This window comes from Tasmannia lanceolata, unplaced genomic scaffold, assembly GCF_043159265.1.
Source record: "Tasmannia lanceolata isolate RefF3 unplaced genomic scaffold, GAP_Taslan_0.1 ptg000020l, whole genome shotgun sequence".
NCBI lineage: Eukaryota > Viridiplantae > Streptophyta > Magnoliopsida > Canellales > Winteraceae > Tasmannia > Tasmannia lanceolata.
In genome coordinates, this window is record NW_027518697.1 from 3,983,169 (window position 1) to 4,008,872 (window position 25,704).

The window sequence follows — 25,704 nt, forward strand, 5'->3', positions numbered from 1 at the left end:
ATGATTTCTTCGCCCCCCCTGTAGGATTATGCGCCCCACTGTTCACGTGGACTGTGGGCAAACTTTAACGCTTTTTGACGTCAAATCACGTGAACATTTGGGGCGCATAATCCTAAAATGGGGCGAAAAATCATCGCTTTTTTGTTCTCCTTTTTCATCTTAACTAACATCCTACAACAGGCAATGATTAATTCGCACCACCAGTATGATAATTCGCACCCCTGTAAAGGAGATTTTAAGGCTTTTTAACGTTCAGTGGTGCGAATTATCCTATAGGGATTGCGAATTTATCATTGCCCTGCTACAAAATTCGCTATTGTATTTTAGAAGGCGCGTTTCAGTCTTCTAAAGAGGGAGAAAGAGAGACTGACCACCGAACCGTCTCTCGCGCTCGGGAGCGTTTTTCAGTAAAAATTTCCCAAATTGATGATACGGAAAGGTATTTTAGATCTCTCAATTACCGAGCTTTTTCTGAAAACGAATTCAAATGCCATTTTTCAGTGTTTTCTTTATTATTTTTAACATCGTCTTTGCAAAAATACCTGGTTCTAAAAAGGAGATGTTGAAATTCATTGTTTTCTCTTTCGATCTTTTAACATTCTGTTTGATTTCCATTTCTCAAGTCACTTTCGGATCGGGAAAACCTCTTAATTGAATTCCAGATCATCAACAATCAGTTATTTTCTCGAATTACAAGATCTGGAAATGATATCTTCTTTCTCCTACATTTTTAGGTCAAAATCACTCCAATTAGGTGAAATTATCTTTTTATAATGGCCTTTTATGTTTAGATATATTGAGGCGGAACTGAAAAAAGAGATTCTCAGTTTTACAAGCTATGGATAAATCCAGCGCTTTGGAATACATCAACCAGATGTTTCCAACAGGTTCGTCTTCTCTCGCTCTCTCTAATTATTTCTTTTTTTTTTTTTTAATGTTTGCTTATTGGCAGTATTTATAGATTTATATCCGGTTTTATATGAATTTCAGCTTCCGTTTTCATCTCACTTTTTTTTATTAGGAAAAAGGTCTACAAATTTGAATCACTGTATTTGGAAATGGATTAATCAACATGTAACAGCTGGATCATAATAATTGAAATATGCATTCAAGAACGGTAAATTTGATCTGGTCATTCAACAAGCTTACATTGTGGGGATTCGTTTGGAATGGAGCAAATCATGCAGTTGATTCCTTAGCTAAGTGTGGTGTTTCAAGGCCTTGCCTTTGTAATGGGACTTGTTTTTCCCTAATCATGGTTTTAAATTTCGGCTATTACTTTTTGTTTTGGCCGAAATATTTTGATTTCGGTAGGTTGCGACCGAAATGAAATCCACTTGGATTCGGAAAAATACAAGATTTCGTCCGAAATTTCGGGATTTCATTAAGGGCCCGTTTGGATACCTCCCATTTTGTATTTGGCTTTGGAATTGAGTTTTGAATACAAATTGAATAGATCCGGCAGCTCATGTAGAGGGAGACAGAGAGGGAAGGGGGTACTTCCTAGTGGAGGGGAGAGGTTGAGGAGCAAAGAGCGTGAAAGAAATTGCCAGATCTGTGGATTTCCAAGTTCTTATTTCCACAACATATTTAGAAATCTGATTTTTTTCACAGTCAGCTGCAGAACTAGAAATTCAAGAATTTGATCCGATCCAAATTACAATGCGAAAACGGCTGCAAATGTGAGAAATCCAAATCAAAATCTTCTCGCCATCCAAACGGGCCCTAATGTTTCATTCGAAATATGAGAAACATGAAACTTTTCAGATAAAAAAAGGTATTTATACAAATCCCTGATAAAAATCAGATCTACTCGCAGAAAAGAGAAGAACCATGAGATTCCTTTAAGATATTTCTATTTAAGACGAAAAATAAAAAAGGAAAACCAGTGGTGAAGAATCTTATTTGGATTTCGTCCACGATTTCGTACTGAAATGTTTCCGTGATTTTATATGATTTTGGTCAAAATTTTGTACCAAAACCAAAATGTTTTAGTTTCGTTGATGACCGAAACCGAAATTTAAAACCTTGGCCCTAATGTCATGATTAAAGTGAAGATAGCTGTCAAAAGGGAGAAAAACAAAAATGAATCATGGGAATGTGCTTGTGTTTTTGTTTCTTATTTGGTTGTGGTAGCTAATATGTGAACAAAAACCTTTTAGGTAACAAACTGTATATTAGACACACTAATCGAGTTAAGTAATAATAAGCAAGAAAATGATCTAAAGTAATGGAGTTTCATGAAACTTTTCTAAAGGATTCATTTAGCCGACCCCAACTAGTTTGGGACAAAAGCTTTGTTGAGTTGAGTTGAATTGAGTTAACATATCACGCGCGCGCGCACACACACACACACGATGTTGACAGTGTAATCATTTTATCTTAATTTCATTGTAATATAAATGCCTACAAAACACAATGGCTTAGCTTTTCATGGCGGAATCTAAACAAGGCTTGATGGATAAAGGGCCTAGGATCATCCGTTCAAGGTTACATCATCAACGGCCGATCAACGGACCCAAATCACATCCCCGTGGACCCAATCACACACACACACGCACACACAATGTTGACAGTGTAATCATTTTATCTTAATTTCTTTGTACTATAAACGCCTACAAAACTCAATGGCTTAGCTTTTCATGGCGGAATCTAAACAAGGCTTGATGGATAAAGGGCCTAGGATCATCCGATCAAGGTGGCGTCATCAAAGCCCGATCAACGGACCTAATTACATCCCCGTGGCACAAATGGGTCCCAAAATGTAGCCTTTAGGAAAGAGCCTAACAGCCACCATCTTTGTAGCCCTAGCCCAAGGCCAACCCCCCCGCCCCCACACCCCCCACCCCCCCAAACAACCCACACCTATATGTGATATGCATGGATGCATGAGTGCACCTGCATATATTTATATAGGTGTTCGTGCTTGTATGTGCATATCTTCATGTATATATGATTATGATTATAGGTAAGTATCCAGAACCTATGCACATATGTCATATGTGTTTATGTATATGAAGTTCACCCTCACTTTGACTACTGGGAAAGATTATTTGGAGACAGTGAATCAATATGTTGTCCTTTGAACCTCTGATAATGCTGTTGAAATCAATTTGTTTATGACAGTTCATTTACAAATCCATCCACATTTATCTTCTCTGCTGCTTCAGTTATTGAATATAGGTTTAACTTGTGCTTATCAGATCTCTAAACTTAATTAACTTCATGAAGCATTCTTATGTACAGAGGCATCATTATCCGGTGTGGAGCCACTTATGCAAAAGATACACAGTGAAATTCGCCGTGTGGATGCAGGAATATTGGCAGCTGTTCGCCAACAGGTCTGCTTTCTTCTTTTACTGCCCAGTTGTTTGTAATTTGTATCCCTCTATTCTTCTGAGTCATTGCCTCATTGGAAGCTAAGAAGATGTTATCTGGCTCCAATCTGTTATTCTGATTGTGGCTTCTTGTCATCATATGTCTCAATTACTCTGGTGGTTTCTGGTGGGCATTTGCATTTATGAATGCCAAAGCCATATACATGGTCATTTAAAATCATTGCTTGTCTTTTGACTGTAAGAGTCCGTTGACGACTAACAATTTCATATGCAGAGTAATTCAGGAACCAAAGCCAAGGAGGATCTTGCTGCTGCTACCCATGCTGTTAAGGTCCGTCTTTATAACTTGACCATTATGAATGGACTTTTTTATTGATTTATCAAAAGAATGAATGGACTTTTTATTGATAAGCATATATTAGAGTTGTGCTGAACTTTGTCTACTCATGGAATTGTCTCGAAAACCTGCTGGTTTGGGCACACATGTCAGTCACAGATCAACATGCATATTAGGAGAAACCTTTTACTCCTTGTTCTTTTTTACTGCACATATATTTGTCTATGTTTTAAATAATTCTAGTTATCTCTCCTTGTTCTTTTTACTGCACATATATTTGTCTATGTTTTAAATAATTCTAGTTATCTCTCCTTGTTCTTTTTCTGCACATATATTTGTCTATGTTTTAAATAATTCTAGTTATCTTGATGTATTTTTTTACAGGTGGCAGGTTTTTTTTTTCTGGTTTGGGGGTTTAATTCATTTTTAATGATATTTGGGGTGTAGTTCATTAATTGTTCCCTTATATTATTTTGTTGATGGTGCCTGATGCATATAGTTAATTTGTACTTATTATTATTATTATTTTGTTATGGTACCTGATGCCGCCTTAATTATATAGTTTATTTTTATTTTGAAGTTTGTTTTTCTTGGTATACAGGAACTCATGTACAAGGTACGAGAAATAAAAACCAAGGCTGAGCAAAGTGAAAGCATGGTTCAGGAAATTTGTCGCGACATTAAAAAGTTGGACTTTGCAAAGAAGCATATAACAACTACAATTACTGCTCTTCATCGTCTTACAATGCTAGGTTAGCTTTCTGTTTCTGATAAGTTCTTACATGTTCGTGCTTTGTGACCCTTTGGAACTATATGCCACATATATGCATAGAAAGTAATATATCTCTCTCTCTTTGTAGACTTGTGATTCACTATTTTTAATAACTTCAAATTCATGTATCTGGATGTTCAAGCTATCAGAAACTGATGGTTGGTATCAGCTTTGCACACTACTAAGATTCACAATGTGGATAGCAGTGCATCATTTCCTGATGGTCTTGTCGCATTCTTTGTAGAGTTCATAAACTAGAACTTCCAACTTCAACTGTTGGAAAGTGAACACCGTCATGTTTTGATATCTACACCATCTCAAGGCAATTGCTTCAAATTTGATTCTGATCAATGTTTTATCTTTCATAATCTCTTCTGTAATTTGTAGTGCAGCTAGTTTTATCCTGTCATGTTGCTGTCAAAACCAAGGTTTTAAATTTCGGTTTAGGTACCGGTTTCGGACCCCACGAATTTCGAAATTTCGGCCGAAATCCGGCGAAACAAAGAAAACATTATTTTATTCAATATAAAATTTCGGCCTAAATTACCGAAATTTCGGTCAAATATTAAATTAATTAAAATAAAACAGGTTTTTTGGGTTAAATTTCAGAAAAATCGAAATTTCGACTGAAATTCCGAAATTTCGGACGAAATAAAGTACCGTTTTGGGTTTATATGATTTCGGTGTCGGTCTCGGTATTTCGTGTTGATTCTGCATGAATCTGTTTTTAACTAAAGGAATGAGAGAAGAACCAGAGCTAGAGGAAAACCCACCAATTCATGGGTTTTTATGTATTAAGATAATTAATGAAATCCCTAGTACATGTAATTATGTATGACTATCAGACTATTACTTAATTGCTATTAGTGATATACCACCATGTGTATCCATCTTTTATTTCTATCACTCCCCCTCAAGCTGAACTATTGTTCTGACAATGTACAATTTGTCAAATGTGTGATGATCACACATGACATGAGGCCTTCACTGGAGATATCTGCAACTTTATCGTGGTTCCATACTATCCCCCAAATTTCACTTTGTGATGTTGGCAAACCTGATATTTTCAATGTAAAAATTTGAGATTTCTAAAGGATTAGTTGTCCTTGACCTAGCTATGACAATGAGGTTGCAGAAGTAACCTAACTATCCACTTTATCTGGCGTCATATTTATTTGTTTGGACTTAACAATTGCAATGACCGACTATTAAAATGTGAAGTGTACCTTTACTATGAACATAAACATCCAGTACCACCTATCATAAGTAAAAATTGCGTCTTCTAAATTTGTCACTAGGAAGCGAAATTTGCTCACAAGAAACAAAATCCCATTAATACATTATCATGCTATTAGTGTTATCTATCTGCTCCTTTGCAGATCGAAATAGAAGCTCCATCATGATCTAGAAACCACAGATTACATTCATAACTTTAAAAATATTCTTCTGGTAAAAAATGGGTAAGTGTGCTTCTTAGATTGCTTCTTGATCGGAGTTGATTTATGAGAGAATTCCTGAGTGGTTCATTGCTCAATTTCATGATGAAACAGAACTTTGAACACATTTTTACCGACCTAGATTGAGATTCATCTCAAATTTACGACTCTGATACTCTGGAACAGTGGAACTATGATTGGTGAGCTGGTCATGTGGATAGTAGCCAAGATGTAGTGAATAATTTTGGTTTGTTTTGAATGTTTTCATTGTAGTCCTAAACTTGGACTCAATTGAATTTTGAGTCAATTCGTCATCAGATTCTATTTTATTGAAATATGCAGGACATATATGAAAACCTATACAGAATCTTTGAAAATCTACTTGAGGTTCTTTCTGGTTCCAAGTGACTCAATCGAGTTGACTCAGCTGACTTATGACTGGAGTTGAGTTTTCGAGTTGATTAACAATGATTTTCATTCTTATGACACTACAAAAATCCATGCATAGTTTCTGATATCACTGCGTCCTTTGTATGTTTCGGTGATGGTGTAACTGAATTTAGATAATCTTGTTTCCAGATTTGAGGTACTGAAGATGGATGTCTTCCCTATATTTCTCACTGCAACGTCCTTTTCTTTACAATTTGCAGTCTCAGCTGTTGAGCAACTTCAAGTAATGGCTTCGAAACGCCAATATAAAGAGGCAGCTGCGCAGTTGGAGGTACTACTATCACCAAGTTTTTACTTTGTAATTGTTGGGGAAAAATGAGAATATTATGTATTTATGCATATTAAAACATTGAAATGAGGATTGGGCCAAAGAAAAAGTTTATACATTAAACAAAGATGGGTTCTCCAAGAGGAAAAGCTGCTCAGAGCAACACAAATCTTAGCTTCCCGCTCAACATCATTTCTTCGGTGGTCAAGAATTTCAAAAATCTTCTGTTCTGGGTTCAAATGCCCTTATGTTTCTAAATTTATATTGTACAGTGAATATCTTTCAATCTATAAAGGAACAGGGTCCATAGAGCAGAATGGGTGTCAATTTATAAGATAGAATTGAGACATCCACGACTATTTAGTATGGGGTTCTTATCCTTATATTCTACTTGGACTAGAGCAGATTATATGGACTGGGTTGGTTTCTGTTTGTAATATTTATTTTCTAAATCTAATTTTATATTATTCACGAGGAAAGTGATCATATGTGCTTAGCATGTTATTGATACGGGCGTACTGCTTTCCAGGCAGTAAACCAATTATGCAGTCACTTTGAAGCCTATAGGGATGTTCCGAAGATAAGTGATCTTAGAGAGAAGTTCAAGAACATCAAGCAAATACTCAAGTCTCATGTATTTTCGGACTTTTCGAGGTATATTTAATTAGAAACTCAGGTGTCGTTTAGTGTCGTGTCTTTCAGACTTGGCTATTTTAATATTACTTAGGTGCTTCATTATGTAATTTCAAAACATTATGTAATAAACTTTCATTTCTGTCTCTCCTTCCCCATGCTTATATTTCTATATCTTTCTATCTATCCTTCCCCGTGCTTATATTTCATTTCTGTCTAACCATTTTTTTTTTGTTGCTCTAGTTAGTTTCACCATGTATTCTTACCTATCCTTCACCTAACCCTTTTAACTTGTATTGGTACATATACAGTATAATTTTCTTTTCTATACTTTTCATACTTTCCAACTGCATTTGTTTCCGCAGCTTAGGAACAGGAAAAGAGACAGAAGAAGCTAATTTACTGCAGCAGTTATCAGACGCTTGCTTGGTTGTTGATGCTTTGGAGCCGTCTGTGAGGGAAGAGTTGGTAAAAAATTTTTGCAGCAAGGAACTTACTTCATATCGACAGATCTTCGAAGGAGCAGGTTTGTCTGTTGGCTGTTTTTATGATTTCTTATTATTTTAATGACTTATAAACTGCATCACTCATCCTCTGTGCCATAACTGTCTCAATTTCTTTGGCCATCAATTAGAACTAGCAAAATTAGATAAAACTGAGAGGAGATATGCATGGATCAAGCGCCGGCTGCGAACAAATGAGGAAATTTGGAAGATCTTTCCACCGTCTTGGCATGTTGCATATTTGCTCTGTATCCAGTTTTGCAAGTTGACAAGGTTTGCTATTATTTACTACACATTTGCATCTCTGATTTGCTTGGACATTTGTTTTACTTTTAATTCAATCATGTAAGTTTATGTGAGCGACTGATCTTCTTGGCCACTCACAATGTTTAGCAACATTATTTTTTATCTGAATTGCCTACCCTACCTGGATTGGATCCACTTGTACCTTTTGCTAATGATCTGAATCGATGCAACTATGATCTCTTTCTGCATTATTGTCTGTTTCATCTGAGTGCATTTATAATCTTGGAAGTGTTAAGTATTTCTTTGTGGCATTTATAATCCGGTCGAGTTCTTACATTTTGGTAATGGCATGTGATGGTCACAATCACATATTGCTTTGTGCCCAATGTCGTATGTTTTGGTAAACCAATTAAACATTTCATCTATTTAGAAAATGATAGGAAACCTTCATATCTCAATGATATCTGTCATTTGAGAGTAGAGGATTATCTCTAATCGACTTTGTTGGGATTTGATTATTTTTCCTAAAACCATGTATGCGCAGGTACGTGGCATATAAGTGTTTAGTAATTTGTGCATTTCATTCCAAAATATCATTATTTTCCAGCCTTGACAACCATATAAGCTGATTGTTCTCGTATTTTTCAGGACACAACTTGTAGAGATCCTTGATAATCTCAAAGAAAAGCCAGATGTTGCAACGTTATTGTTGGTAATGTTATATACTTTTGCGTCAAATGTTTCAATGTTCATGAAGTCATGTTAGACTATTAGTATTAGTGATTTAATCACATTTACTCTATATAATAGAATACCCATGTACAAATGTATGGTAAAAACAGAAAAAATGTTTTTTCCAGGATGGGTTTAACCTGGAGGGAGTTGATTATTTGTCATTGAGTATGAGAAGGAAATTTGATGCTTTTCAGATGAAAGAATGCCGGAAAAACCTTGATAGAACCTCTCAGAAACCTATGCTATTTCGCTAGTGCTGTCTGTGAAGTTTTAAGAGACTCCGAGACAATCGTCCATTTCCCAAAGGAGAATATATTTTCTTTTATGCTGAGTTGTTGCTGAAGGGGATTTCCAGTCTGGAGTATTAATATTTAGGAAATAGGCAAAATATGGAATTCATATAGAGTGTAATACCCATCAAGAGCCAAAGTAACATGAAGCATTGTGTGGTGTCTCTATTCCCTGCAGGCCTATGGGTGTTAAATTGTAGGATAAACTAGAATGAGTGCATTCACATGCATAAATGACTTTTATCACTTGTTTTCTCTTCTTCTTCCAATGCACATCCAGTGCACACTTATGTTTTCAACTGTTTTGCCACTATTTTAGGCATTACAGAGGACACTTGAATTTGAGGAGGAATTAGCTGATAAGTTTAGTGGAGGTACAACCGGCTCTCGCAATAGAGAAATTGGGAGCGAAATAGAAGAAATAGATAAAGGGGAGAATAACAGCCAAACAATATCGGATATTAGAAAGAAGTATGAAAAGAAGCTTGCTGCACATCATGGAAGTGGGACTGAAACAGTATGTACCATAAATTGCTTCTACTGTTTGACAAGTTTTTTGTTACATGAGGTCTTATAATCTTGTTTCTCATCTTCTAATGTCAGGAAAAGGACAATCTTAAAGATTTGTCTGTGCCTGGAGCTGGGGTAAGTATTTGTGGGTTTTAATTTTTGACGTCATTTGAATTTGTTCACATATTATTACCTATACATCTCGATTCAGTTACTAAATGGCAGTTCAAGACAAGTGTTCTTACTCTATTTTTACAGTTCAACTTCCATGGCATTATTTCATCTTGTTTTGAAGCACACTTGACAGTATATGTAGAATTAGAGGAGAAAACTCTGATGGAGAGTTTGGAGAAACTTGTTCAGGTATGTTGTGGGTTGAAATGCTTCCTGAAATGTAGATATCTATTCGTTTTATTCTGGTCATATGTACATTTTTCATGTAACAAATATTTTGTTAATAGGAAGAAACATGGGATACTGAGGAGGGAAGTCAGACTAATATTTTATCAAGTAGCATGCAGGTAACATAAAATAGAGAAATTAGCTTTTGGGCAGTTTCTCTATTTCTTCTGTGCTATTGTTTCATGTTAATTATTTTGTCTCCATTTAATTTAACACCATTCCTTTTTTATGAGTTAAAATGCAAAAGGCTAAAATGTTTCACACACTTATTTTTAGCTGTTCTCAAGCAGTTATATTGGTTCCAGCACCTTGTTTTGTGTTCTTCTGTAACCTGTAAGGATGCTTGTTTTTGGATAGAAATCTGTTTCTTCAAAATTTGGTTGTACAGGTGATTCAATCACATTAAACAATTGGGGAAAACATTATACAAGTCTTAATTTGGAAGATGATGTGCATTACTAGTTCATTTTACCCCTCTCTCTCTCATATGATAGTGAGATCTATCAAGAGACAGTGGCTTACAGATTAAGTAATCAGAAAGAAGAAAATGCAAGAGCAGAGGAGTCGTAAATCATGAAAATTTTATATTAATAGAGAGCTGAGCACTCTATGCTATTAAATCCCCCATCCAGGAGTGTAAGACCCCCATTTTCACTGAATCTGAGATGATATACAAGAGAAGACCTTAGCTTTTATACTTAGATATGAGACTTTAGATAACTTCCTACAAACAACTGATGTGGTACCAACCCACAACGCAGTTACATAGAATAAAGATGTAGGGAAATGATATATTCTCCCCCTTTTCTTCTCCAGGCCACCCTCTTGGAGTCCAAAAAAATAGTCTTAAGTACACTAGAGGGGGGTGGCGGGGGAAGAAAAGGGGGCAAATATCTGAACATAAAGCAAGACAGAAATTATTTAGTTGCTATTCTTAATTCTATCCTAAGGTTTTTTTTGAAAGGTAAGCCTTCAGAATGATAATCTTTCAATCCTAGTCTGCTTTCTGTTAGAAGGATATGCCATGGCAGAACTTAAAGTTAAGTTACTTATCAGAATGTCCACCTTATTCAATATTCTTTCTTGGGAGTAGCTAGTGGGAGGTTTTTTTTTATATAGATACTCATTTGCCTTCATATACAACCAATTGGTGAATTGCAACTATAAGAGATCATTGATGGCCTAGCAAAATGGGCAAAGGTCATCCACACATATAGTTCTGTTACAATTCAATTATGCTAAGAAGTTTGTTCTTGACAAATGTGTTAGGTTAATGACTAAGACATTGTAGACGCACAAGAATGAGTCTTGACTCTCGAGGCATTGAAAGAAATGAATTTATGTATGCCGTGGGTATTTGGAGTAGAACGCAAAATAGTGGCCTGATTGTTGAGGGCAGGAGCAGAGACCTTTCAGGCAGCTGATGCTGGTTAACAAAAGCTTATATCAAAATAATGAGACATGATCTATTTTTGTGCGAAGATTTGATGGAGTAGCATTACCAAGATCACGTTTTATAAAAAATAACATAAACAAGATATAAAAAAATCCAATTGAATCTATCCCATTTTGATATTACAGTAAGAAATCATAGTTGTAAAAAGTGTGGGGGCAAGTGGAATAATAATTTCCGAGTATTTTATTAATCGAATGAAGATGACATCTATGTTAGATAAAAAATAAAAAGAGAACAAGCAATTCTGCAAGAATAGAGCTCAGAGGTCCCCGAGATGCACATGAGTACTCAACTAATGTTTAGAAACTTGTACTTGGACAAGAACTCACGCAAGGTAAAGCTGAGTTGACTCAAGGGAGTCAATGATTGACATGGTGAGTTTGTTATGACTCAGGCAGGTCAAAGGGGCCAAAATTGTCTATACTACAGCAAGTCAGATTGCCATAGGGAATTTTTTTAACAGTGACCTAAGCTTCTTTATATGGATAAGGTGCTTGAGTAACTTCCTACAAGGTATGGTATGTGAAACCAAACACAACGAGATTACATAATTTATAGTCGCAGCACAATATGTGAACAGAATATTTTAAACTAGAAAAAAAATGTGACCTAACAACTAGCAAATAGACAAAACAATCGAAATGCCCATCACTTTCATTTTTCATGTTTGTAATTTTCCGGAACTGTCTTCTTTTTTAAGGATTTTCTTTCGAGGAACTGATGTCTAGAATGGGAATAATTCAGTGATGCTGCTGATCACCCATGAAATAATGCTGAAAAGAGACTGTATATAAAGAACTCTGAGGTCCTTGTCTACCCATACTATCTACTACTACACGATCTTTGAGAAACCACTACAACTGCCTATGTTGCTATGTAAGACTTTCCCACAGTATCATCTGAAAAACTACATTTATTACAGTAGTCCTCGTTTAATTGAACTTCACTTTACTTTCAAAGCTCAAAATATGGTGTATAAGAGTAGTCCTATTAGGCTCATTTTTATTCTTTTAGCATCGAATGGGCAAGATTGAGCTGGTTTAACTTGGTGTATGATATCAGTCTTGTACTACATTTCTAAGTGATTCTCATGAAATGTGTGATTGAATTAATCTTACTGAATTCTCCACAATCTGCATTAAGGAACCTTCATTAGATTTACTGGAAGAAAGCACATCCATTTTTTTCTTTTGTGAGCTGGATACTGTTTTTCATCTCAGACATTCTTCTGGCTTCAACTTTTTGTAAGGATGCTAGGGCTCTGTCTTCATTTGTATCCTTAGATTTCAGAGGGCCTGGATGTTTGTAGTTCTTATATTAAAAAAAAATTATGGTGTTTCTTTCCTTCTTATGCAATGCAAAGAACAATAATTGTGAAACTACCAATTACTCCAAAAGCTTAAGCTGTTGGAGAGAGGCATTTTTAATCTTTTATACTTTAACACTCCCCCTCACTTGTGGCCCCTCTTTCTTGGGTTGGCCTACACGTGGCACATGTGGACCGTCTTTTGGGTTAGGCCATTGCATGTGGAATTTTGCTATCCGGGAGGCTTGAACTCAGGACCTTTGCTCTGATACCATGTGAAACTACCAATTACTCCAAAAGATTAAGATGTTGCAGAAAGGCGTTTTTAATCTTTTATACTTTAGCAGTAATTTTTAAGGAAAAAAATGCTTTGGACAGCCATAGTTTAAGCTAGATGTGCGGAGATGAATGACTAATAAGTTAGTTGTTATTTGGAATTTCCCATCCTTAAATTGCTCTAGCCGCTTCGGCTTTCCGTATTTTAAAGTTATATCTTTGTCGTTAGTGATGCAAGCTGGAGTTGGATTAAGGACGAAATATTCGAGTTTTAAATAAATAAGCTTTTATTACAGATTTATTGATCTAAGTAGGTAACACTATTATGTAACTTCCCAATGCAAAATCTCACATGGTTTAATAATATTTTTAAAGTGACATCTCTGTGTTATCTAATACAAAGTTAAATATCCTTGTGAATTTTTCTTTTAATTTCGTGGCTGCTTATGTGTAGCCTCTTACATCCTCCCTTTTGTCATCCAATGATTTTATTATTTTATCTCTCATTCTGTGATTTTTCTTGCTTGACTGCAACTTTTGTCATTTGTGAGTTCATGAAAGCAGCTTTGCATATTAATGGTAATCAGCTATAATACATGAATGCTATGGAATCTAGAGATAAGAAACTTTGAATCTAAGCTCTCCTTGTCTTTAGAGAGAGAATGTTCGTTGGATTACCTTGCCCTTCCTACCTCTCCCCTCTGACTCTACTCTGTTATATTTTACATGCTAGGGTTGGCCATGCATGTCACTGTATGTGTTTTACTGTCAGCATTTTTGACATTTTGAGCTTCAGCGATTTGTTTTCATATTAGATGTCAAGATTAAGCTATCCATCTCCTGTTATGCAGTTATTTTTGATAATCCGGAGAAGCTTAAAGAGGTGCAGTGCACTGACCAAGAATCAAACGTTATTTAATTTGTTCAAGGTACATTCTGGGTGAAAAACTCATCATTCCGAAGGGAACTTGAATTCCTAAAGAATATCTCTTTCGCAGCTTTCCTCATAATTTTGAAGAAATCCAATGTACTCCATCACTAAACTGGACAGTGGTAATAAGTTCTGATCCATGTTAAAATATAGTTCATCACTATTGTTTGATTTCATTTGGTTTCATTGATGAATATGTATATCCATTGGGTTTCATTGCCCCTTTAAATTTTTCCTTTCATATGATATCTATTTGTTGAAAATATCTACTCCAGTTTTGCTTTGGAGGTTAGTTGCCAGAAAAGGGGGTTTTCTTGAAATTATGACTGATAGAACCATTATTTTGGATAAATAACAATGCTGCAAAAGTAAAAGTGCTAAGTACTTGTGGTCCAGAGATGTCCAATACACAAAATCGATCAAATACAACTTTTCTAGCTAAGGACTCGGCTGACTCCCTCATCCTGTCGATAATATGACAAAAGGTAAAATTTGACGGGGGACCATCCACATCAAGAGAAAGGAAACCAAGTGATTTCGGGCCAATACGTCTCTAAGTGGGGCTCACATGGCACCTCCACCCCTAGTGGGCCACTTGAGATTGCTACATGATTGATTTTTTTTCTTTAGGGGTTTTCTTTAATTGTTAGGGGTCCATGTTACTTGTTTAAGAATAAAACCAAAAGGATAGTTTCCTAATTGGTTAGTCTGAGCCTAGAGAGTCTAGTCTAGACTGTCTAGTTAGGAAAGTTTCTATTTTGGTTTATATCTGCTTTTAATAAAGTGAGGTGTCGTAGTTAAGTTTCCATTTGAGCTATTGCTGTATTAGGAAGTTTGTTTTAATTAGAACTGTTTGGAGGATTGTTTTAGTAGTTTCCAAGTTTTTTTAGGTGTGTTTTTTAGTCATAAAGAGTAGTAGAGTCTGTTTCGCCCAAACAACTTAAGTCACTTAATTCTAAGGGTGTTAGGCCCCACACATGTATCAAGGAAATTTTAAGTGGGGAGCAAGTCTTAAGTCATTAGAGGGTAATTTTGTCCAAAAGTATTAGTATGCCTATGGCTTTTTTCTTTATGGATGGATGCATAAAGTTCGTTGCTGCTTTGCGAAATTGTGGATGTGACATCTACTTTCCCAAGGTGCAGTGCCTTGATCACCTCCGGTGCGATGCCAATGGAATCCTTAGGTGTGATGCCTTTGTCCCATTACGAGTGTGATGTTTCACAACCTGGGTGATGCCTAGGAAAGATCTTGAGTGATTCCAAGTCTGATATTCTACTCTCTCTCTCTCTCTCTCTCTCTCATTTTCAATTTTGATCCCCGCATTCTGATCTGAAATTTTCATACCAGCCTTGATCTAAAATTTCCTGCAACCATAACGTAGAAACTTTCCTGAGCAACCAATCCCTTCTCCTTTCATTGACCACATTCCAACTTATGCCCATTGCCTAAACCCAAACCCTGAACTGCCAATCCTATTTACCAGATCAGATCTACCATAATGTCAAACCCTACCCTTTGAATAATCCAAGAAACTAAGATAGCTGTCAACAGTTCATCGGCATCCTTATCCATTGTAAATCTGTAGTTGAAAATCTGCCCATACCCCTTAATAGTCCACTGATCTGCCATTCTAGCTTTTTACGTAAAACCCTGCCCTTGCAGCCTTTACACTTTAGCACTGCACCAGTCCTCTATACCTCAGCCTACAACCTGTTCCCTGTGAAAACTACCACCAGTCCTTAAACCTGAAATTTTGTTTCTGAAATCCTAATACTTCAGCCCTAGTTCATGCCCAAGATCTGTCATACTACCATCAGTCCTTGCTCTTACACCTTTAGATCTGTCATAGACCTTCAGATTTTTAACCTACCTTCAGATTTGTCCAGAACTATTACAACTATCCAAACCTGTCACAATAGTCTCTATTCCTAAGATATTGTTTCCTTGCCCTCCTCCCTAATCTCTGCAGATTCAGTCTTCTTAAACCAATAAGCCCAAGTACTCCGCCTGAAATTACAGATCTTGTATGACAGTCCTAAGCCATATAATACCAGTCCAATCCCTTTGTGTGCTTAACCCAGATTTAACATAAACCTATAGGAAAATTGTTTCAGTTGGCTGTTCTGCAACAATCTTGGTACCAGAGCTACATATCCTCCCGCCCTCAGATCCGTCATCCTTCACAATTACTCTTGGCAAGTCGCAAATTTCATTGCCCCACATGTAATATGAAAGAAAGATGCATTTACTCCTCTAGCCAAGGCAATAATTTCATCCATGATGTCTGAAAGTCTCTAATGGACCCCTTTGTCCCCCTCGAAGCCTGAGTAGTTACATTACGTTGGTCTCCCTTCGATTACATTTTTCCATATAAGTTGTTGCAAAAGTTCATTAATCTTTTTTATAGTGCTCAGCCTCTGCCTCATTAGTCTTTGATTCCGATGAAAATAATTTATAATGATGATGCTTGGCGTAGCTCAAAGACGTAGCAGGTTGACACATTCTTGCAGTTTTATTTTTCATAGATCACGGTTTGGTATGGTTGGTTTTGGTTTTGGTTTTGGAGTTATGGAACAATGACTGGTAATAAATAGGAAGAGCCCTTTCATGCACAGAGGATGGTGAGAAGGCGATTGAAGGTGTGAATAATGTGGCTACATCATTTTTAATTATTGTTGGTGCTGGCATTTGCATGTAGAAGGTAGGACGTAGAGGGAAGTCAGAATCTGGTAGAGAGATAAAGGGGCCACATTTGTGCCAAGTCAAGGGTTTGGAGGTGATTTGAAGTTATGAAGCTTTGGTTGGACTCATGTTTGATTGGCTCCTTTGCAAAGCCTTTAGCCCTAGGAGATGGGTCGGATTAGTTAAGCGAAAAACGGCGCTACATGTGACACTTGAAGGCAGGTCCTCAAAGAGGCACTTGAAATCCCTAGATAGCGCTCGGAAGATATCTTGGAAAGAAAATGAAGAGGGGCCATGGAAAGTTCATGGTGGAGGATGAATCTACCAAAAGTCATAATGTTGCTCCATAGGCATTTGTTTGGGCAATTCAAACCCGAATCTGATGTCATCGGCATTTCTAATAGCTGGAGGGTTAAGATTGTGGTACCGGTCTGTGTGTGTGTGCGCGTGCGGGGGGGGGGGGGGGGGGGGGGGGGGGCTCAAATACTTTAGACTAACAATAGAGAAAGGCTTTGCAATGGGATGCACTTCGACAATCAAGCTGCATTATAACCATGACCAGGATGAAGCTTGGGTGAAACTCAGTGGAGGTCCGAATCGACTGATGTTGAAGAATCAACGGATGAGTTGTGGTTAGGGGTGAAATATCACTCGAACCCAGAGCTAGCTGGTTCTCCCCGAAATGCGTTGAGGCGCAGCAGTTGACTTTGTTAACTAACCAACTTCTCCAAAAGCTTAAGCTGTTGGAGAAAGGCGTTATTTATCTTTTATACTTCAACACTCCCTCGCACGTGTGGCCCACTTGGCAAACACATGGCACATGTGGTCCCACTTTGGGCTAACCATCGCATGTGGATTTTTTGCTATCTGGGAGGTTTTAACTCGAGATACCATGTTAACTAACCAACTTCTCCAAAAGCTTAAGCTGTTGGAGGAAGGCGTTATTTATCTTTTATACTTTAACAGACTTGACATCTAGGGGTAAAGCACTGTTTCAGTGTGGGCCGCCAGAGCGGTACCAAATCGAGGTAATATACATTGTCAGTAATCTTTTGTTTCATGAAAGGATCAAGTACATAGAAATTGATTGTCATTTTGTCTGTGAAAAGGTCGTAAGTACAGTTCTACATGACTTGTGAAGTCCAAGGGTCAGCTGACGGACATATTTACAAAGGTTCTTGGATGAAGCTAATTTTGAAGTATTTGTTCCAAGCTGGGAATGGATGACATCTATGCATCAGCTGGAGGAGTGTTGAAGATAGGGCCCATCGTAACTTAAGTTGCTCTTTTGTCTAAGTTGTATTTAATGTGTAAGTTGATAGGACCGACATTGTATGGCCTTAGGGACCTTTTTATATAAGTCATGGGGTGAGGAAACATTACCCTACGGATTCTTCTTCCCTTCTTTTCTCTACTTTCTTGGCTTCATACTTTCTTCTCTATGTCTATTAGGGTGTATTTACAGCCTTGACAATTACATATTTTCTCAAGGATCTTAATGTCTTGTAATTTCTACTAGGGGCATATTTTTTGTTTTTCTGTTTATGGTCTAGGACATCATCTTACATTTAATGTACTTTTATATTGTAATCTCTGGGATGGGATCACATGTTTCTTGCAAATTGCTAATTTCATTCTATGGTATTGAATATATGGTTGCTCTCTTGTTGGCTCATTTCTATAGTTGTTGAATCTAATCTTGATACACAATGTGCATGCTACCAATGCTATGTCTTCAGAGTTCTCTTATTCTTCTCATTTGTAAAAGTGCTTTCAGATGGCTAGTGCAAAACATGACTTCGTATGTTTATTGTCATGATTAGGTGTTTCAAAGAATTCTTAGAGCATATGCAACAAAACTTTTTGCTAGATTACCTAGGGGTGGTACAGGGCTCGTTGCAGCTGCAACAGGCACTGATGGACAGATCAAGGTCTTCTCAAGCACACTTTCTTTTGCATGTTGATACTAGGAATAGGCTATATCTCCACAAACATGCTGATTTCCGTACTTATCAGTTCTATTTATAACTGACAACACCTAGCAGACATCTGACAGAGATGAGAGAGTGATTTGTTACATTGTGAATACAGCAGAATATTGCCATAAAACGGTCAGTTGGTTTCTCCACTTTCTTTCTTTTCTCCCTCTTTTTTCACAGTCAATAACAGGACATTTTCTTATGGAGGATTTTAGGTAACATTTTGATTAATGCTGTAAAAATCAAGTTGGTCATTGGATTGAATCAATGTGATGGCAAGTCCAATTTTTAGGTGGGGAATCAGTCAGGCATTCTGATTGGATTTCTCCAAAAAGGAGTAATAGAAAATTAAGAGATATGTGAACACTTGAAAATTATCAGTAAATAATTTGAACCCCTTGGTTGTTGAAGAGTTTTTCCTTTTCTGAAAAATGGATATCCCAGTTCCTTTCACCTGTTGTTCAGATTTTAAAGAAAAAAACTTAGAAAACATTGCTTTAGTAAAGGAATACTTTTAGGTTGGTCTAAGTTGGCATGCCACGCCAGCTTCTGGTTCGGATACTAATGATTCAGCCGTTTAACTCAATTGTACTTTGGTCAAAATTTTGACTTGCCGACTGAAGTTGTATAATTTACATGCTAAAGTGGTCACATTTTGGTTGCGAAACATTACCAAAATCTATACATGTCAACAGAAGGATTTAGTTTTGGTGGAGATGGAAACGGAGACATATTGACCATTTCGTGTCGGTTTCAGCTGACATTTACAACCGTGACAACGACAGAAGTGTGTTCCTCCTCCCTGTTCATACAAGGCCATTGTTCGATCACAAATCGCCTTCCTGATGACGGACTGTGTTTGAGGCATAAGAAGCGCCTTTTTAATGAGAGGAGTGGAGAGGAAAAACATGAGGAATTGCTGTATTTGTTCTCTTCAAGAAGAAGGAAAACATATTTCCAAACTACCCATGCATGTGCTTTTTAAAAACAAAATATTCAAGGATATTTCAGCCTAAATTTTTTTGATAGAATATTAATGTCTGTGAAGGCAGACATGCTAGCATTCCCCTGTGCGCGCGCGCGTGTGTGTGTGTGCGCGCGCGCCCGAGCGAGCATCTTGGATCCATTTAGATTGCTTGTTTGGTAGTTCAAGATGAAGATCATGCCTCAGAGAGATTGTTGCGTCACTCACTGTGTCAATAATAATTCCAATTGTGTTCTTCATTTCCTTGTTTTTACAAACAAGTGATATTTGAAAGTTTCATTTACAATCTTGTAAGATAACAGAAACCTAATTTGAGGACTAAATTAGACCATCGCAGGGTACAACTGTATACGTTGTATATGAACAACTCCTCCCATAAATAGTCAAAAGTAATCTGGTTTGACGGGCACTTTACCGATTTTAATTATTTGTTTTATTGGCAGTCTGGTGAGCTGGCTGAAAATGTCTCAAAAATCATTGACACTCAGTTTGCAGACAAGGTGGATATGTCAGAAGTTCAGGTAATAAACCTTCTCATCTGAAGTCATTGCCTTCGCATCACCTATATAAGTTCTCCAGTTCAGATGCCTGGACTTCCTATGTGTGCAGGATGAATTCTCAGCAGTTATCACAAAAGCATTAATAACATTAGTGCATGGTCTCGAAACCAAATTCGATGCTGAAATGGCTGCAATGACACGTGTTCCGTGGGGTACGCTTGAGAGCGTTGGTGACCAGTCAGAGTAAGTTTTTTAGAAAGCTACTAATCTTCATATACTATTTATATTACCTTGTGCGTGTGCTTTTGAGTAAATGAACACCATCATATAGAAACTTATATTGTGATCTTACAGGTATGTCAATGGCATAAATTCAATTCTTACTAGTAGTATTCCTGTGCTTGGAAGCCTACTGTCTCCCATCTACTTCCAGTTTTTTCTAGACAAGGTATTTATAACTTGGCTCCATAAATAACACATTTGGTCTAGCAATATTAAAATTAAGAATAGGTATAGCATATCAGCTACCTGGTCCAAGGATTGTGGTTGTTTTATTATTAGAGCTTTCCAAATTTATAAAAAAACATTCTGCTTGCTATTCTTTCATAGTTAGCAGATCACCTGCTACTATTGATCCATATCATCCAATGTGCTACATATAGACTGATATCTGGTCCGAGGATTGACTTATGTGTCCGAAGTGAGAAGCATGAAATACTTGAAAGTGGTTTGGGAGTATCACTAGCACAGATTGTTGTTTGGGAGCCTTTCTAGATGCAACCTGTGGCTAGTTGTTTGAGTCAATGAGTTATATTTGCATTTAGTATGTTATTTATCAAAGTTTTCCATTTTGAAACTTTTTATGAGCTTAGGAAGCCAACTTTGAATAATCTCTGATGCAGCTGGCAGCATCTCTTGGCCCTCGTTTCTACCTCAACATTTATAAATGCAAACTCATATCAGAAACAGGAGCACAACAGGTATCAGCTACTCTCATTGTCTCTGTCTTGTCATGTATTTGGAAATCAAAAGGCTAAAATTGTGGCCTAGTGAAACAGAAATGGAACATGGCAAAAATATTACTCCGATTTTGAACCTTGATTTATCTAATTTGGAGCTGCTTTCTAACCTCCTTGTACTTTATTGTAGATGCTGCTTGACACTCAGGCGGTGAAGACAATTCTTTTGGACATTCCTGCTCTCGGAAGACAGGTAAGTTCTTAGTCATGTAGGCATTATCAAAGTCAATCCTCATCCAGTGAGGTTTATAATTATTATCTCAGAGCTGCAGAACCACTTTAATCTACTCTGTAACTTGTAGGATGGTCAGACAGTGTAACCAAGGTTTTAAATTTGGGTTTCGGTTTTGGTCGCCACGGAAACGAAAACAGTTCGATTTCGGCTGTAAATTTCTGTGGAAATCTTGTAAAATCACGGAAACCCGTATGGAAACATATGAAAATGATGAAATTTTATGATGAAACTTCGGAAAATACTAAAATAAACACAAATGCATACTTAGAAACCATCACATAAGCAAGACAGCCATCTATACAGGCTTAATCACATCAAATACCTAGTGACATGGGTTGTCGCACTCGCACATGTCTGAAGCAGTAACGTCAATAAAGAAGTATAAGAAAGTACAAGAGGACCCCAACTCTGTGTCAATACCACATAGAGTTACAAGGCGGTATTGGTCCCATGCCGATTTGACATGCCATGTATAAGATACGGTTACTTTGTTGGGCAGTGTAATAATGCTGCCTACTAAATATCGTTCTCTACATTAATAAAAGGCAAAGTAAAATGACTTAAAAAAAAAAAAGATTTCCCTTCGTTTATGCATTTCGATCGTTTTGTGCCAGTTTCGATGGAAATTTAAAAACATGAGTGTAACCCGACATGGAAATACATCCATGCAGTTGTACGATTGAAAATTTAATACCATAGTGTAACCTGACATGGAAACGCATCCTTGCAGTTATACTCGTGCATCATACATAAAATATTTGGTGACACCGAAATTTATTGATGGACCAGCAAAAAAGAACCATGGTATAGGGCCTCCACACAGAAATCAACAAGAATCGGTAGATTGATAGAGAGTTATAGGTACTTGTTACATTATACTTGATTACTGGAATTGCATACAAATTATTATGTCTTCAGTCAAGGCATCAATGTCAACTGGACTACTCTGCAGTGGGTGCTATATCCTTGTCCAGGACTTAGTTATGAAGTGTAAAATCCATACAAACTAATTCAGCACACGTTATATTTGGATAATGTGTGCCGGACATTGTTAGTTTCTATTAAGTGTCCTTAGTACGTAACTAGCCGCTAATTTATATCCCATGGTTTCTACTCATGTCCATTCTTTGGCCTTTGCATAACTTCTTTCCATGTCTGATCCCTAAACAAGGTTAAAATACTTGTTGGGCTTTCATTAGTTTCGAGTCAAATGATTCCAGCATAATATGTCGGTCTTAGTGGGTTGATTACGCCCTTTTTTTAAAGGTAGGTTGATGATGTCTCATTGCATACATGTGTATTATCCATTGATATACACATTCATGACTCCATGTATGCACAATGTCTGTGTATATATACATCCATTACACATTCATATATAAATATAGAGGAATGATAGATACAAGGGAGCCCTTGCATAAAGAGCCAAAAAAGGGCTCTTGATTGGATCCACATCATCAAATGTAACTGATTTTACTTTTTCAACCAATTTTAAAATGTAACTGAAAATGACGTGGATCCAATGAAGAGCCCTTTTGAGGCTCTTTATGCAAAGGCTCCCTTGAATCTATCATTGCTCATATATATATATATATATATATATATATATATATATATATATATGATTTAATATATTCATTTAAAAGATATAAGTAAGCTTTTTTATGTATGAATATTACATCACACAAAATTCCCTTGTGCCTGTCCTCCCAACTTTTTTTAAGAGTTGCATTGCTTGCATTATCCTAAATGCTATCTCATTACAACAGACAACAGGTGCTGCCGGCTACTCAAAATTTGTTAGCCGTGAAATGAGCAAGGCTGAAGCACTCTTGAAGGTGAGGATTTAGTTCAGTGGGGATAGTTACTTTTCTGATGGGTATTTATTTGAGCCTATAAACAAAATGCGGCCTTTGCTCTACAGGTCATATTGTCGCCCATTGATTCTGTGGGGGATACATATCGAGCACTGCTTCCCGAGGGGACTCCCTCCGAGTTCCAACGGATACTTGAGCTCAAGGTAAAAATTAATGTTCCCTGAATGTAGCAGTAAATGGTTATTTATTTAGATGCCTTGATCTTTGAAGAACTGTTGAAATTTGAAAATATTGTTGCTTTTCTCTAACAACCTTCAGGATTAAGCCAAAACGACTGTGGTAAATTTCTCATCGTTGCTAAAAGAAAGAACCCAAAAATATTCGTTTTTCTAAGATGTGGTATATTATAGCACTGCTTTCAAATTGTAGACAATGTGATTATTTAAAGTGAAACCAAAGTCTGCTGCTGCTTCAACAAAAACTGATATTTTACACTCCTTGTTTTGATGGGGACACCCTTTTTTGTTCCATGCTTCACTCATTGGCTGTTACAGGTTTATGATAACTTTGTCACAACTTGTATGAGCCAATGAAAGAATTTTATAGATAAGAGGGGTTTATCTATAAAATCAAGCAAATGTACTCCACACTATTTCACAACTGACCATGGCTTTATCCTAAAATTATCGTCTGGTTATCTTTCCCTTTATGTCCATCTTATTTTTATTTATTTCTTTGAATTGCTAACTGAAAATTTATTGAAGGAAATTAAAAGTGTTACATCAGGGCATCAGGGGCAGAGAAGCCCTCATGTAAAGAAAAGCTCTACGTACTCTGCGCTGGCTAAGGTGTCCGATATTGCAATGGGTACATAGAGGCAAAGTTCTGAAAATCGGAATTGAATCGTAAATCGTAACAGGGTTCGAATTGTAAATTGGATTGTAAATTTTTTTCAGATTTATATATAAAAATGAGAAAAAATATGAAAAAAATATAAAAGGTTAAAAAAAAGATCAAAATGAGTAATTATCTATTTTCCATTTGAAACTTCAATGAAATATAAAATTCCATGATTAGTAATCCGAAGCACAAACCATATTCATCGCACAATAAATTACTAAACAAAGTACAAACTATATTCATCATATAATAAATCATTATATAATTTATCACAACAGTAACCAAAGCACATACTCAAATCTATAATAATCATCATACAAAGAAATGTCAGCAATAAACAAAGCATTTTGAAATGATTTTCATTTTTGAAATCACAATCAGTTCTCAAAATCCAAAACAGACAGAATCGTAAGAAGAATCGTAAAAATCGTAAAAATTGCACGATTCAAAATTGAACCGTACTTGAATCGCAAGATTTTTACGACAAAAGATTCTTCGTCTGATTTGAATCGTTCAACCGACGAATCGATTTGAATCATAAGATTCAAATTGTAAATCGTAAGATTTTAACAACAGAGCATGGAGGAACATGCGAAAAATATAAACTTCCTCCTGAATTGCCATTGTAAAAACCAGACATGAAACCTAATGAGAACTTTCCATATCTTCCAAAGCAAGAGTGAAGCTTTAGAAATTTTTGCCGATTATACAATCTCTCATTTTTAAACCAAGTCAAACTTTAAGGCGAATATGCCACAACATGTCTATGAAATGAGGACTAATATGCCAAGGTAAAGAAGAATATGAATACCTTCTATACATCACCCCTCTAAGTCTCAAAGAGATCTGTAGAGAATGACATTTAATAAACTTCCATAGTGACATTAGATGGAAGGATGAAGAAGGGTTGGATGAATGGTTTTAGTTAGACAAATTCCACTCTGATCTTGTTATATTGCGTCGGTCAAAGAGTTCTATGGGAGGGGTCTGTGTACAATCTGCTTTTAACTGGGTTTTTTTCAATATAAATTGTATGTTTTTTGTTTATGTATGCACTCATGCCGAATTGGTCCAAGGTAATTGCAGGGATTGAAAAAAGCAGACCAACAAACTATACTGGATGATTTTAACAAGCATGGTTCACCATCTGGAATCAAGCACCCTTCTGCAGCTCCATCTGTTGTCGTGCCCGCAGCTCCAACTGCCCAAATTACACCTGTCATGACTAACCCAACTCCAGCCGGAACGATCGTCTCCCGAGAGGACGTTCTCACACGGGCAGCTGCTCTCGGCCGAGGTGCTGCCACTACTGGATTCAAAAGGTTCCTTGCTCTAACAGAAGCCGCGAAAGATCGCAAGGATGGGCCTTTTCGAAAGCTCTTCAACACATGAAAAGAACACTCAATACAACAAACAGGTCATATACTCACTCTTTTTGTTGATGTTTTCGCCTTTTTTAGTCAAGTAACCCTTCTGTTATCTCTTGCATGCCGAGAATTTTTGGTTATTTTCCATTGCAAATGCTTAAAATTGGAGTGAAAACTTCTCTTACAGAAACACTTGCATCAGCCTTTTGTTCCTACTAAGAACAGGGCTCAAAATCATCTAGATGTTATCATATTCTATTTTTACTGCAAAAATATCCCAATAAATTCATGATATATTTTTTTATACATTTTAAGCATTTTATTTTTCTA

The 25,704-nt window shown here is 36.7% G+C and overlaps 1 protein-coding gene across 5 annotated transcripts; it reads left to right on the forward strand.

The window, feature by feature from the left end:
- Window positions 1-285: 285 nt before the first annotated feature.
- On the forward strand, window positions 286-25,704 carry HIT1 (Membrane trafficking VPS53 family protein). Of its 5 annotated transcripts, none has more exons than XR_013237344.1 (25): window positions 286-439; window positions 792-887; window positions 3,247-3,341; window positions 3,613-3,669; window positions 4,277-4,427; window positions 6,534-6,604; window positions 7,131-7,255; window positions 7,600-7,760; window positions 7,869-8,010; window positions 8,632-8,695; window positions 9,328-9,525; window positions 9,612-9,653; window positions 9,777-9,881; window positions 9,980-10,039; window positions 13,810-13,887; window positions 18,396-18,503; window positions 18,618-18,683; window positions 19,980-20,057; window positions 20,146-20,279; window positions 20,391-20,484; window positions 20,939-21,016; window positions 21,186-21,248; window positions 23,067-23,128; window positions 23,215-23,310; window positions 25,094-25,136. XR_013237344.1 is itself a non-coding variant. In XM_077363753.1 (25 exons), exons 2-25 carry the CDS (start codon window positions 839-841, stop codon window positions 25,397-25,399), a joined length of 2,490 nt encoding a protein of 829 aa, XP_077219868.1. In that variant the 5' UTR covers window positions 286-439; window positions 792-838; the 3' UTR covers window positions 25,400-25,704. The 5 variants fall into 5 exon arrangements, 3 of the variants coding, with proteins under 3 accessions (XP_077219868.1, XP_077219869.1, XP_077219870.1); XR_013237345.1 differs by having other exon boundaries at window positions 25,084-25,126; XM_077363753.1 differs by having other exon boundaries at window positions 23,060-23,128; window positions 25,094-25,704.